General features: G+C 46.6%; 1 protein-coding gene across 2 annotated transcripts in view; it reads left to right on the top strand.

Moving 5' to 3' along the window:
* ebf3b (EBF transcription factor 3b) overlaps positions 1-14,856 on the top strand; it is a 69,998-nt gene that overhangs the window by 41,012 nt on the left and 14,130 nt on the right. For both annotated transcript variants that reach the window (XM_056435564.1, XM_056435563.1), the window contains exons 7-10: positions 246-327; positions 2,364-2,481; positions 7,526-7,659; positions 7,830-7,956. In XM_056435564.1, coding sequence (XP_056291539.1) covers positions 246-327; positions 2,364-2,481; positions 7,526-7,659; positions 7,830-7,956 — 461 coding nt within the window. The remainder of the gene's footprint in view (positions 1-245; positions 328-2,363; positions 2,482-7,525; positions 7,660-7,829; positions 7,957-14,856) is intronic.

Below are 14,856 nucleotides of genomic sequence, written 5' to 3'. Positions count from 1 at the left end.
GTCGGGAAAGACCCGTGAACTCAGGTGAGGGGATGAGATGAGAAAGAGGCTGATGATCTTGATTGCGAGAGAATGAAACGCTGAGACTTCCCCCCCCCCCTCCCCCACCCACCCACGACCGAAAGGGTGCAAAGTCACGTTTGTTTTCTGATGAACGGCTCCGTTTGTGATAAATCCTTCCGCGACCGTGTCGCTCGAAACGGTGGAACTAATTGCCTTTGCGTTTGTTTTGTGCTCTCTTTCAGATTCTTCCTCAAGTTCTTCCTCAAGTGCAATCAGAACTGTCTGAAGAATGCAGGGAATCCCCGAGACATGCGCAGATTCCAGGTGACTGAAGTCTCACACAGATTTCCCCACAACGGCCTGTCTGTCTGTCTCCCTCTTTGCAGACACACAGGTGTACACACTCCCGACCGCACTACATTCAGTCGCATCGACACACGTATGAAAACAATCGTCGGCGAAAACCCAGAAAGAAAGGGAGAGAGCGAGAGATATATTTCGTGTCCCGTGTGCTAGGACCAGAATATTTATTAGCAAATAGCATCTGACACAAGTAAGGATATAGGATTTTAGAGTGCCATCAATCGTGTTCTTGACAGTTTTCTGAGCCTTAGCGCAGAGGGGAGGACGATCCAACCACATGTAACAACAGAGTTAACTCAGGATCTGTCTAGCAGCGGAAACGCATACCTTCTTATACACACACATGTGAAAGTGTGCACACACATACACATGGAAGCCAGCAGTGCATATATTTGCTTTCTCTACATCCCTCTCTCATTCTTACCCACATATGTATATACTTAAACTCACACATATGCAGTTCACTGTGTAGCCAATGAAAACCATCTGAAAACCATCACTACTGCGGGCTGACAAAACGCTGCGATTTACACGAAAAGGACATGACCGTTGAGAACTTTTACTGCTTCTTTAACCATCTCGCTTCTAATGTGTCACGTAGTCGAGCCAAGAAATGGTTCCCCCCACCGCGCTGGTCCATGTGTCCGACCGTCTATCCGTTCTACCCAGACACTTTCACCACAAAGCAGCCCACTAGGTCAAGAGAGTCAGGGTTTCGTGTGATTTGTCCTCTCAGGATAGTGACGAACTACAGGTGGGCATCCGTCACCGACAGCCCCGTTCTGTGATGGACACACAAGTTAGCATCCTCCAGGAGGAAAGCTAGACATGAAACAGACGAGACAGCGTGTCCCCTCCTGATGTCACCACCATCAGACCTCCCCTGCCTCCTGAAATCTTCCCTCAGGGTGAATGTGGACTGATGCATGACAGCCACCAAGGGCTTTCACCTCTCACTCCCGTGTGTCAAAAGGAATGCCAGAACTAAGTTTCTTTCTTTTTTTTTTCTTCGTGAAACTAAAACATGAAGTTTAAAATAACAAGAATTGTTTTTTTTTTTTTTCCGATCATCCCTCGTCTTCAGTCCAACAGTTAGTGTGCCATTTCCCCCTCAATAGATTTCCCAGATGCTCCACCGTAGGTGTTTCTCTGGCCAAAGTTGTGTATTCTGCATGCCTTCCACTCCACTTATTACCCCCAAAAACCAGCTGGAGGCCAGAGAGGGCCCAATCCATCATCCTCAGCTTGGCCCAGCTCTGAACCTGCACACAAGAATGGAGCTCTTTCACTTCCCCTCCTCTCCCCTCCTCCCCCTTACGGGCCCCCCCAGCCTCCCAAACCAACCCAGAAAAAAAGCGCCCCCCCCCAAAATTCCACTGCTACACCGAGGTCACTTACCGGCGAAGCAAACCTGAGAGGGGCTCTCTGTTTCCGGCTCAGAAACACTTTGGCCATTCACATGCGGCTCACTGTTTGGAGATGGGGTAGCCAAAAAACAACAACAAAAATCCACATTATAAAATGTGGAGTGCGGCTTGGAATCCGATCCTAGTAAAATGTTTGTTGAGTGATGGGATGGAGCACGGTTCAGTTGCTAATGACTCCAGTTAAAAATTTAAAAGGGAGGCCTTCCATTCTCAAATAGATGGACAAGCTGATCAATAATTCTGAGCCCGGGCTATGATGACAGTAAACGGAAATGGTATTTTAGTGATTGAAAAGTCAATTAGCTGTTCACAAATGCAAGACACTAAAAAGCTCAAACAAAATGGCTAAGAAGCAGGGGAACGGTAATGCGATATGTCCAAAGAGAACCACCGCTCCAAGAGGTTTGACAATAGCAATCAATAGCACACAGGCATGTACCTGGACACAACTGGGCTCCTAAAGCATGTGTGTAACCATTAATGAGACTGTCTGAATAACCATATTGCTCTGTCTTCATCTTTATCTCACGATGTATTAAATTGCATGTTTCACCTTCACTTCTGTTGCAGGTTGTCGTATCGACGACCTGCAATGTGGACGGCCATGTCCTGGCCGTTTCTGACAACATGTTCGTACACAACAATTCCAAGCACGGGCGAAGGGCTCGCAGACTCGACCCTTCAGAAGGTACGCCTCACTATCTGGAGAATGGTAGGCTCATTTTTACATCCTATAATTTTGCTACGCTCCCTTTCCTCGTAGTTTCTTTTAGACGTCCACTCATTTCACCAATCATAGACATAGTTGCTTTTAGTCCCGTAGATTTTTTTAAATTCCTCCATAACTTTCAATTTTTACTTTTAAAATTGCTTTCTGCCTCCATCATACCTATTGCTATGCCTTGACTGGAAACAGTGTGCATTACTGTGCGTATTTATATGTCGATATCACTAACGATGACAATACTCAGGCTAATTCACGATTTAAAAAAGTTATACTACTTCCAGTCTCCTAATGCACCTACATTTGTCCTAAAAGCCCTTTGTGAAACATGATCAAATTGCTTAAGAATTTGGCTGTGAGGTCAATTTCCTGTCATTGGGTTCTGCAGATTTAGCTGTGAGTGAGCTGAAACAGGGGGAGGAAAGAGAACAAGAGAAAGGAGGGGGGAGTGGGAGGGAGGAGGGACTGGGGGGCCGACGTGTGTGTGTGTGTGTGCGAGTGTGTGAAGGGGGGGGCGGCCTATGAGAAAAACAGAACTTACTGTTTTTCTTCCAACTGATTCCATATGATAGACTGATTGCCTGCTCAGCCAAAAGAGAAAAAGGAAGGACCACCAAACCATGGGAAATTCAAAAAGTAAAATGCACGACACATAACCTTGTGACCCTCGTGGCCTCCACTCGCAGATGGGAGCACATGCAGCTGAAAGATTGTGGAGAAGAAAAAAAAAGAAAAGAAGGAGAGAACTGACTCGGGCCAATTGTGCAAATTGCTTATCTTCAGATTTCAAGAGCCAATTATGGCTTGGGCAAACAGTTTATATACACCACTGACTAAAACAAGCTTCTCGACACATTAATGGGCATTAATGGTTCTATCACCAAAAGCCAATGTAATGTTTAATACAACAACGACTAATAAAAAGACTAGACAATTAATATATCTCAGTGCTCTCTAGTCCTAGTGGGGGGAAAAGCTAATCTATTTGTTTTTGTCTTTATTAATGACTCCTCTACTGGAGAACAAAATCAAATAATTAAAGTCCTGCCCGGAGCACCAAAGTCATTATGTTCGCTGACGTTCTGTTTGTGTGTTTCACATTTATGACACGATAGGTGTGGATCGCCTAGCAACCAGTTTCTTAATGAGGGGAGCAATTAAAGAGGTTGAGCCCTTGCCTCCATGTTCCCCCTCTCCCATGGGATCCCCTGAGCTTCGTGTGTCTCTCTCTGTGTGTGTGTGTGTGTGCGTGCTTGTGTTCTTTACAGGTTACCCCCAACCCATCCCTTTCTTCCTCTCTTCACCACACTCTTCAAAGCAGCAGAGTGACGCCCCGTAAAGAAGCTATTGTCAACCGCCCAGTTGAACACGTCTTTGTCTAATAACTTTAATACGCCAACCGTCTGCATAAACGCGTGCGCTCTCAACAAGTTGAGATTTTTTTTTCCTCCTCTTTTCTTTCTCCCTCCCAGACTCGGCTCCATAACAAACTAATTTAACATGCGTCAACAACAATTGCTGGCTTTGTTCGAGTCCCCCTTAACCCTTGTGTTGCCTTAGGGTCATTTTGACCCGAATCAATATTACACCCTCCCCCCGCTTTAGGATTAATTTGACCCCATTCAATGTTTAATGTCGGTGTTCTTTCGGTAGTCAACAAACAAACATAAAGTGCCTCACACTTAAACTTGGAAAACAATATTAATTCTAATAATTTTCTGGAGGTTTTAATTGCTGGCGTCAAATTGAACCCAAAGGGTAAAATATGTTAGAAAATATAAAGGTAACAGGAGGGTGAAACATTGAATCGGGTCAAAATGACCCAAAGGCGGGGGGAGGGTGTAATATTGATTCGGGTCAAAATGACCCTAAGGCAACACAAGGGTTAAACAAACATAGACGTGAGAAAAGGAGCAGTGGTCACACAATGTAACTCCAGCCATGTCCTCGGTGCTCTGACAACTAGCAGGCAGACGGCGTGCTTTAAATTAGCAACACATTCTTCCTTTCGGGAGAGAAGCCTGGCCGGCTGACTGACTGACTGGCTGCCTGTGTGGCTGAAACAGAGAGGCATCCTTCCTCTCAGCCCCACGCTGCACTTGCACCGACTTGCTCGCATTGGATCAAGAGGTGCTGCCCCCTATTGGCGCAGGGACGGCATAGCCCTCGATCTGACACACTGAATATCATCACCATGTGACATTTTTGTTCACTTGTGTGTGTGTGTACTGTCGCACAACAAGCATATTATGCATTCAGACACGAATGTGCTTTGTGGCGGCCTGTCACTCAAACATGTATGGATTCAGGCTCAAAGGTGCATAAACACGCTCACAAATAGCCGAGTCGTTCACACACACACACAGCATCCCCCCCCCCCCCCACACACACACACATGAAAACACACGCGAACGGCACAGCACCCACACAGACTCTTTCTCTCACTCACTCACACCACACACACACACACACACACACACACACACACACACACGTTCCTTAGCTCAGTTTCACTATTATAGAGCCCCAGACAATATAGGAGACTCAGCATAGAGCCTGCAGCGCCTGCCTCATTTGCATGCCAAGTGGCTGTAATGCTGTTAGGGTTTATGCAATAAAGACAAGTGAATCCAGACTGCTGGGCCTAAGAGGAAGAAAGAGAGGGAGAAAAGAAGGTTGGGGGGGGGGGGAAAGGAGAGTAGGAAAAGAGAAGGAGAGAGTAGGAGTGTGTGTGTGTGTGTGTGAGAGAGAGAGAGAGAGAGAAAGAGAGAGTCAAAGGGAACAGATGGCCCAGGGAGAGGTAAAAGGTATAATCCCATCAGCTGCACTATCAACCGACCATCTGGACATCCCACAGCACAATTACAACACATTTCAGCAGGCAGAACAAAGGACGGCTTCGCGGGGCCACATCAGACCTGTTTGAGTGTCACAATACGAGCGCCGAGACCTCCTCCTCCGCTCAGATCTCGGATCAGTTTCGACGTCCTCTACGGCGAACCCTAACCACTGAGGAAAAAGATTAGGACGGATCACAGATCGGCAGCCTCAGGTCATTTAACAGCAACGTGGAGCTTTAGAAATAAATTCACGCGCGCACACAATATAGATAGGGGAACAATTCAGCATCAGAAAAAACAACAAAATGAGCGATGACAAGAATTGAAATTGAGTGATTTTTTTTTCTCCCTCTACTGTAGCGCTTAGTGATGCAACATTCAGACCCGGCAAGCTGGCTCTTTGCATCCTCATCCGTCCGCTCCTCGTGATGCCGATCATCTGCTGAGGGGGCATTGTGCGTGTCTGTCATCAGATCGCCTGCGCCGACTGTGTAATCCACTTCGCCACGGTCCCCATTCAGCACATGCTCCCCTCTCTGTCTGTGCATTGAGACATATGCAAATTTGTAGGCAGAAGGGTGGACGGCTTAGAGCCTCAGTCGCTGCCTCTCCATGGGTCCTTCTGTGTGTGGGAGGGGGCACTGGGATTTCCGAGGTTGCGCGTCTGTGTGTGTGAGTGCGTGCGTGCGTGTGTGTGCCATTCGTAGGTTTTCAGGCTGCAGCTGCCCCCCAACAGTCACCGTCACCATCAGGCCGTTTTCTTGCCTCCTCCTCCTTCCTGCAGCCCCCACCTCCCCCCCCCCACACACACACACCCCCCATCCCCAAAGTCAATTTGTTTACAGTAATTTTGAAGGGTGAATTATTTGCTGTAATCGTCCGCACTGATGAAGGTCAGGCCCTTAGAGGGGGGGCCAGCATGCCCATGGAGGGTTGGTCCTCTTTCAGACGCTCCGCTTCGCAATTAAGGAAAGCAAATGTCACTCCTCCAGGCCTCACAAATGAAAATCTGTACGAGGTGATTAGCATGAAGTCAACAGCGCCTGTTAAAGTCAGATTCCCTGTAGTACCAGTGTGTGTGTGTGCGCACTTTATGGGCAGCGAGAGAGAGCAAACATGACCTGAACAGACCCAACAGCAAGGCAAACAAAGGGAGATGTCTTGTCGGAGGTGATCCATACAACAATGGCCGACTGTGATTTACTGACTGGATGGAAAGGATAATGGAGGTTTAGAACCGAGCTTGTAAAGGAAAAAGGAACTTGCTGAAATAGTTGCTCACATTTTCAAGACGGGGGGGGAAAAACATGCACATTTCATAGTGTATTAAAAGATATTGATGGAAATAGATTAAATTTGATATTGCTATTTTATGGCTAGCTGTCATGCTATTTCTGCTGTAAACACGGTGTTGTGCTCAACACCATATTAAGGTAATGCATCAAATGACAGTGAACGTGAGGCACCAGATCACTCAAATTAGATTATAATAGCAAACCCAGACTGTTGATGAATGGCAGAGCTACGTAGCAGAAGTCATGCCAGATGAAAAGCATTGTAATAAACAATATGAAATGGATTGAATCGATCACGGAGGGAGAAAAAAAACAAAAAAAAACACAATCTGAATAATTCACGAGTGCATTTCACGTTATGAAACCTGAAGCGAGAGTCGCTGCGCCTGCACTGTGCGGCATATGCAGAACAAAGCTAATGAAATAATATGAACCAGCAAAGCTTTAGCCTGTCATTTCCACTTTAACAGCCCGTATCCTTGACTCATTTAAGATGTGTTCAACTTTGAAATTTTACTGTACATGCGGGTGCATGCTTAATCAATTCTGATAGCTGCATTTGCCCCGACACATAATTTGCTCCATCAAATCATTTTCCTTGCGAGCCCGGCGTTTAGCCTTTGTGAAGTGGACCATTTGAAGGGTCTGCTTAACTACACCACTCCAGCGCGCTGATAAATGATTTTGATTCTCATGCCTTAAAGGACAAATCCATCATTTTTTTTTTCTTTTTCCCAGCGGCAATTTCCATGATGTGTCTTTGTGAGGGAGACGTGGAGGTGATGCGCCAATGTGTCTGCATGGAAAGAGACACGGGGACGAGTGTGTTGAGGCTCAGGTGCTGAATTAGCTCTTCTCTTTGTCTTGGATTAGCAGCCACCCCGTGCATCAAAGCCATCAGCCCGAGTGAGGGATGGACCACCGGAGGAGCCACTGTCATCATCATAGGGGACAACTTCTTCGACGGCCTCCAAGTCGTGTTCGGCACCATGCTCGTATGGAGTGAGGTATGATGTCGAGTTTTCTTTTGGGAATTGTAGATTTGACTCAGTCATACGGTGTTAGACATTCAGGTCGTTGTATTTAACCCTCTAGGTAATAGCATTAACGAAACACACTCTCAAGTTTGTTATTTCAGAGGTCTCATTATTTCTCTTTCACTTCCTCTGTAATCCAGCTGATCACTCCACACGCCATCCGTGTCCAGACTCCACCTCGGCACATCCCCGGAGTTGTGGAAGTCACGCTGTCCTACAAGTCAAAGCAGTTCTGCAAAGGTGCCCCTGGGAGATTTGTCTATACTGGTGAGTCAAAACTGCCTCTTCCTCCCACCCTCTGTCTTGATGGAGCCCACAGCCCCAGGTCCATGCACTAATAATGAACTGGCCAGGGCCCTGCTTGCTGAATGTGAAAAGTGTGAGATCTGCACTGCTCGGGAAAAGGTGTTTCGTGGAGGGGCTCCTCCAAGTGCAACTCGATCCCCCTCTGACCTGTCGTCATACCACGGCGTTGCCAAGCTCGGTTAAACTCAAGCTGTCGGGATATCTCATTCTGCCAATTCTCGTTATCAGCCCTGTTGCGAGACAGATAATGCTTTCTGCTAATTTAATGATTTTGTAAAGCAAAATGTAGTTTAATAAAAAAAAAAATTTGCTTTCTGAATCAGATTGGAAAAGCAGTATCCCGGTTCAGCGCATGAGCGAGTCAGAAGTTATTCTCATGTGTGTTCAATAGGAACTTCGCGGCAGAGGAAGTGTGCAAAGAGACGAGAGAGAGACGTGAGAGAAGGGGTGTACGTGTCGCACTCGAAGTAAGGGATCTGATTATCTCGGCTAACAGAGGGAAGTGGTGGTCTTATCTGTCATCATTGGTGAGGAGACAGAGGTCGTGGGGGTCAGAGCCCGTCTGACCTGGAAGCCTCTGTCTGTTCTAACTCTGATGGGCAGAATGAAACGGGGGGGGGGGCGCGTCAAAGCACTCTTACTCCCCACTCCAAGGCCTACAGCACAGCCCTGGCCTTGAGCGCAGCAGAATTGCAAAGTGTGGGCCTGGGACTGGTCCTGAACTCCCCCTCCATCCGCCTCCCCCCCCTTCGGAAAACCCCCATCCAGACCCCTCCATCCCGGGGCAGCTGTTTCTCATCAAGTCCCCCCCCCCTCTCTCGCTCCCCAAACCACCGCTATACCGCCACCCCCAGCCATCCGTCCCCTTCTCCTCCAACCGTGCAGTCTGGCCCGGCTCTCCTGCATTTAACCTCCCTGGCGGGAGCAGAGCAGAGGCCAACGAGGCACCGGGATAATGAAACAGGAGTGTAGTGTGGCTGCGTAAGTGTATGTGCGTCTGTTTGTGCGAGACTGTGAGAGCGAGCGCGAGGGGAAATAGTGTGTGTGTGAGTGAGTGTGTGTGTGTGTGTGTGAGTACATGTGCTACACAGCACAGAGAAGGTGTATAAGTTAAGACATTAATGGCTTCTATAGCACCCTGGTGAAAGTACCAGGTCCCTTAAGAACAGACCCCATTAGTCACAGAGGCTAAGCGGATTGGGATGATTACCATCAGGTTTTACTGGGGAAACGTGTCCCCTTCTCTCTATCTTTGTTGATTTTTCAACTCCCCCCCATGCCCATTCTTCCTCCCTGTCTTCTCTGGGTTCCTACTCACTTCCAGTTAGTATGAAGATACAATCACCCCTGGAGGCGACGGTGGTACAATTGATTAGTGTGCTGAATTAAAAGAGAAAGTCACGAATAAGACAGGTCCGGCTCCTCCGCTCCGCTATTCCCCGTGTGGCTCACCCTGATTGTACAAGGGTTGACGCTTTGAGAGAACGGAAGCGTTAAAAGAGAGCAGAACGCAGAACGCCACAATTAGATACCGCGGATTCCATATGTACGGTAATTGCGAAGGTGAAACGATGTGAGCTACTTCTCTCCGACAGTAAAATGAGAACGGGCATCGCGATGCATCGAGCGCCAGAGAGTGGATCGTGTATTTAAGAGCGAACCAGCTCGTTTCAAACCGGAGCTTTTCCTTCTGTGTCGCTGCACGACACGAGCAAATGGGTTTGAAATGACCCGCAGTCGCAATAGCAAATTACCTGGAACTGAAGTGGGCATGTAGTAAAGACACAGCGCTATCTTAAAAGACACACATTGTTCCGGTGTCATATCGAAGAGCAACAAGTAAATAATAAAAGGGGTAGTTATCAAAGCGTGAGGCTTCAAGCCCGACTTGACGAGTGCTCTTTCCCCCCTTCTTTTCATCTCGACTCTTCTTGCACCCCTACCCTAATTGTGGAGATTTAACTCGCTCAATTTAAGAAATTATCACAAATTACCGAGAGTCAACACAGAGGAGACTGCAGCCAATTGGAACGGCGGAGAGGGACACGTCCTCACTCGGGTTAGTGCCCTGGAACGGCTCCAAAACTCACAATCCATTCTCAGAAAGAGAGCACCCTGTAATGTATGTCAAATAATCCTGTTGGCATTGACTAGTGAATGTTCAAAACACTAATGAGACCAACAGGCATACGATATAAAACTTTAGTAGGCTGTAGTTTACTGACTGCTTCTCTACCTGTTATTGGCACACTTTTAAAGGAAGGACATGCCAGCTATTTTTTTTGCTATATCTCAGTCTATACCTTTTACCTTCTCACAAAATGTAGTCCCTTGGAGATTTCTAGCTTGTCCTCTGTTGAATCCATCTATTGGTTATCCATTGGTCCAACTGTCCGCAAGGTTGTAGAAAATCAAGAGGAACTCCTGGCTGTACCTAAGGTCAATACTGTATTACACTTTACACTATATTAAGCGGTGCGCTACAACAGTGCATGCTGGTTTGATCGGATGATTTCTTCAGAAAAAAGAAAAAAGTATCAATTTTCAGCCTCATTTGCAGCGTCTTAACCTTTTTACTGCATTGTTACGGCGCTATATGAAAGGGTAAATCATAAATAAAAACGTTCACCGCACAATTCATCCAATTTAAGCTCCTAATTGCATCAGAGCTTTTGCTTTTCTATCTTGGCCAAGTTTCCACGAGCGCTCCCCTCCAGGGGCAACGATGCAGGCCCTTGGTAATATGGTTCTGCAAGCAGTCCTAACACACTCAGCCACTATTTATCCTAATCAGTGACATCCACATAACCGGGATTGCTTAAAATGAACCCCTTCCGCGCCCCAGAAAACGCACATTTACCGGGACCCCATTTGTCATGGGTAAATTGAGGGTCAGTAAACTTCGCCTGTATCCTCCAGTGGGGATCCAGGACATGCATCATAACGTTAGGAGAGAATGATTGGCGAAGGCGAGCTGTCACACATTTGTCAGGGGGAAGGGAACATTATTTGCTAATTTCCCAAGCTGGGCACTGACAGGGTGCTTCGTCTTCAGACCTTTGGTGACCAGCATGGCTTCCCAGCTATTAGTACAAGTCAAGTGTTTTCTATTTTTTTCTTCTTCTCCCCTCACTGTAAAGCAGCGGTAATAGGAGGCGCTCGTTCGACCTCACACGATAGCTGCATTCTGGGTGAAGGGTTTTGGATGGAGTACATGCCCCATACAGTGAGCCTCTCTTGCCAGGCCTTAGTCGAGGCCAGACAGCCTTGAGGGCTGATGGATCACAAACTTTCCTCGTCAAGGTGACGCTATCGACTCCACTGCGCCAAAATCTGACAAAATGGGTATGAGGCAGTCATTCATCAACATAAGGACAAAGGGGTCATGTGTGCTTCACTCAATACCGGTGGAGATCAAGAAATGTCAGCCCTGTAAGGGATGGAAAAGGAAGATGCTCATTGTGCAGGAGTAAGGCCTTTTTTTAGTTAAGCTTCAACTACAATTTCTTACTTCATGAACGTCAGAAAGAATCTTCATTTCTATTTCTTTACGTGCATGTCTGCCCAAATGAAACTGGCAGCAAGTTGGTATTCTATCCAGATAGTGATATTCCGTTTTTTTCAAATTAAACTCACTTCCTATTCCACTCTCAGAACGAGAGAACACAACTGTTGTGGAGCCTTCGCCTCCTCTCCCTCCAAAAATGAAATAAACAAACACAGACGTCTTTATCGGAGCACATCAGATAGGGCCTTGTGCCGGTCGGGGCTGTGAATCGGGCCGATCCTTACGTCTCCTCCACGCCCTGCTGTCACTTTGAAGTTCTAGACTCAGAGGCTGATCAGATGGAGAGCTTCCTTTTCATTTCCTGTTCTACAGGGTTGGGTTTGGTACTCGGTTGGTTGCTGGTCAGTGATGGGGTGTGGCCTACAGCAAAGATATGCGACAATCAAAGTAATTCAGAGGTATGTAAACAGATCAGCTTTAGGGGAGGACTCGCAAACACGCACCAAACGCTTCATACAAGCATCGTGTATTTAAAGTAACTCAACCTACGACACGGCACTTCGGATTGGAGACGCTTTGAAATTCATCTGCAGATTCTTTTTTTTTTGTTGGGGGGGGTGTCGTAAAGTCCCACTGAAATAGGCATTTATAAATGTCATCGCCACAGTCAAGTGGGTTGTAACCAGTTTGGCACAACAGTTTTAGCATGTGTCAAAGCATGTTATCCACGAGCCATATCCCCATACCGGCCTGTCTCATTACAACTCTGGTATTTAGCACCAGCTCCACAGGAGTGGAGCAGACACTCGTTGCCAAGTTCGATGGGCCTGGTTTGAAGGCCTTGTGAGCTTGTGTGGAGCGCGACAAGGATCCACGGAGGAAGGTCCTTGTGTCCAATTAGAGGGCTGACGTGACACGTGCTCGCACTCCCCCACTGTCAGGCAGCTTGTCAGGGAGGCTTTGAGAAGCACACTGTGGCATTATTCCACAGCGTGTTATAAGCAAAGTGACCTGTGAAATCCAGCTCCGGGAAATTGATTGAAATAAGCACTTGCAGTTGAGCATGTATTTTCCTTCCATTACACCTCTCCGTGAAATGTATTGTGGGTGTATATTCCAAGAGAAAAATGAAAGTATGGCTGTGTTTTTTCTCTCTGCTTCTCTGAGTAAGGATGGTATCCATTGATTTATTTTTAATTGGACCCACTTTTTGTCCCACAGTATCGTTAGAGGTCTGTTTTGTAATGGCTCTTAAAATGGATTGTCCTCAGTAAGTCACAGCATCAGTCCTTTGCCACAGGAAAGACAGACAGAGGAGGGAGGGAAGGGGGATTTCTTGATAGACGAGGATCTTTCCCCTCCTCCTCCTCCTCCTCCTTTCTCTACCTCCTCTTCTTGCCCCATTTTCAGTACGATCCACACCCGACGGGCTTTAAAAGTACTCCACGCACCCCTCCTCCTCCGCGGCCGCCTTTTGATTGAAATTCATCGGCAAGTTTATTGAGAAATGAATGAGGGAGGCAGCACGGTATTGACTTTGAGAGGAAAACACAACTCATCTTGAATGAGGGGGAAAACGCGGCCGTAATTTAGCCGCCATCGATCTGTGCCCCGTCCATGTATTGATCTTCATTTTACAATATTAATTTGCGCTTGCAATCAGCTGTGAAGGGAACCCATTTGATTTCTGTTGGCTAGTAATGTGTGAAAGTCCGCCGGCGTCCTTAGAGAAGTGGCACACATACTTTAGATGTCATCTAAGAGGATTGAACAGGTGTCTTCGGCCCTTTCTAATAACACAGCCGATATGAAGGGAGTCTGAAATTATGGATGTGCAATCTGTAACATTGCTCCCTTTTAACCGTGTTAATTACATTTTATCTGTTGCAGGAGCAATATCTGCTGGAGACTGTTACTGTCGAGGTTTTTTTTTTCTCATCTGTATTGGCTCAAAGTTCATGAAATTTCAATGAACATTGATCCGTCTCTATTGATTTATCCTAACTGCAGATCTTTGAAATTGTAATTTCCTGTTCATCTTGAGACTGCTGGAGATGGAATCACTCAGTGGTAACTGGCTTCAGTGGATGGAGATGATATGGTCAGTGGTAAAAACAGATGAGGTTTGCTTTGCGTGGGTTTGCTGTGGAAATTCCAATCTGGCTTGGTTTGGTTTTTTTAAGATGGTCTCCACATCTGCATGCGTGTTTTCTATTCTCTCAACACTGAAACATATCGACTATGGCGCGGCAGCATGACCTCTGGATATCTTACCTTCTCTGTATGCACGGTATTATATTTAACTCCTTACAGTCATGAGAAGATATTCACTCTTTCAATGTCTCTTCGCCGAGAAGAGGTCATGTGCCGGTGCCGTTGTGAACTGCATCCATTCAAGAGACCACAGGTGCCTCGAAGGCTTCAGTTAGACTGTTTGACAAGTCACAAATGCAATAACACTTGAATGAACTTCTGCGGGTGCTGTTTATCTGTCTCCCCCTTTCCAACTCCCACTCCGCCTCTAATTTGTGTTACGGGGAAAGAAAAAAATAACTGCTCAATGGTGTAGGAGGAGTGGAGATAAGCTCGAAGCAGTTAAGTATAATTAGCGAAAGTAATAGCTGGCAAATGGCAACAAGGCTAGGTTTTTATCTCCTGGAAAGATAGAGTTATCGTAATAAGCTGTAATGGCTGGCAGGAATGCTAGTAGTCGGTGCAAGCTTCCATTCAGGCTCATAGACTTAACAAGGAACAATTTCCCTTAAATTTACTGCTTTGCTCAAACATTTCCCCATGTTTATACCCAGATACTGTAAGTCAATACACGTGTTCCATATAGACCGCGGGCACACAGTCGTGTATCGCCACGTAAGCACTCCTGGCTGCCAACGTCGGCCATGTTACACTGTTCCCGTAGAGCGGTTACTCATGTCCTATTTCTAGAGAACACGGAGAAGGGGCAGCAGACCACACTCAGATGCCATGTACACGCCATCCACTCTACATTTTAAGTGAAGTGGCTAGCTGGGGCGGCTAAAAAGGAGCACTCAGAGAAAATGTGTCATGGGAGCGTGAAAGAACGGAAAGATCACGGCATCAAAAATAACGTCGGGGAAGTACACATTCCAGGCAGAGGAATTCTACTGAAGCCCTGCCATGGATGCATGTGCGCATGTGTGGTATTGAAAATTGGAAATGATATGGTCACAGCTGCACACCGAGTCATGCATTCCATTTCTTCATTTTCTGAAACATGATCATTGACTCTCTGGAGTGAGAAAATTACTGAAATATTCATAAAAGAAATTTTCGGAACCTCCATGCGGAGGGAGCAAGTCTGTTTCTTTGTCAAG

The sequence above is a fragment of the Pseudoliparis swirei genome, chromosome 17 (genome assembly GCF_029220125.1).
Source record: "Pseudoliparis swirei isolate HS2019 ecotype Mariana Trench chromosome 17, NWPU_hadal_v1, whole genome shotgun sequence".
NCBI lineage: Eukaryota > Metazoa > Chordata > Actinopteri > Perciformes > Liparidae > Pseudoliparis > Pseudoliparis swirei.
This window is presented reverse-complemented; position numbering and strand designations above follow the sequence as displayed.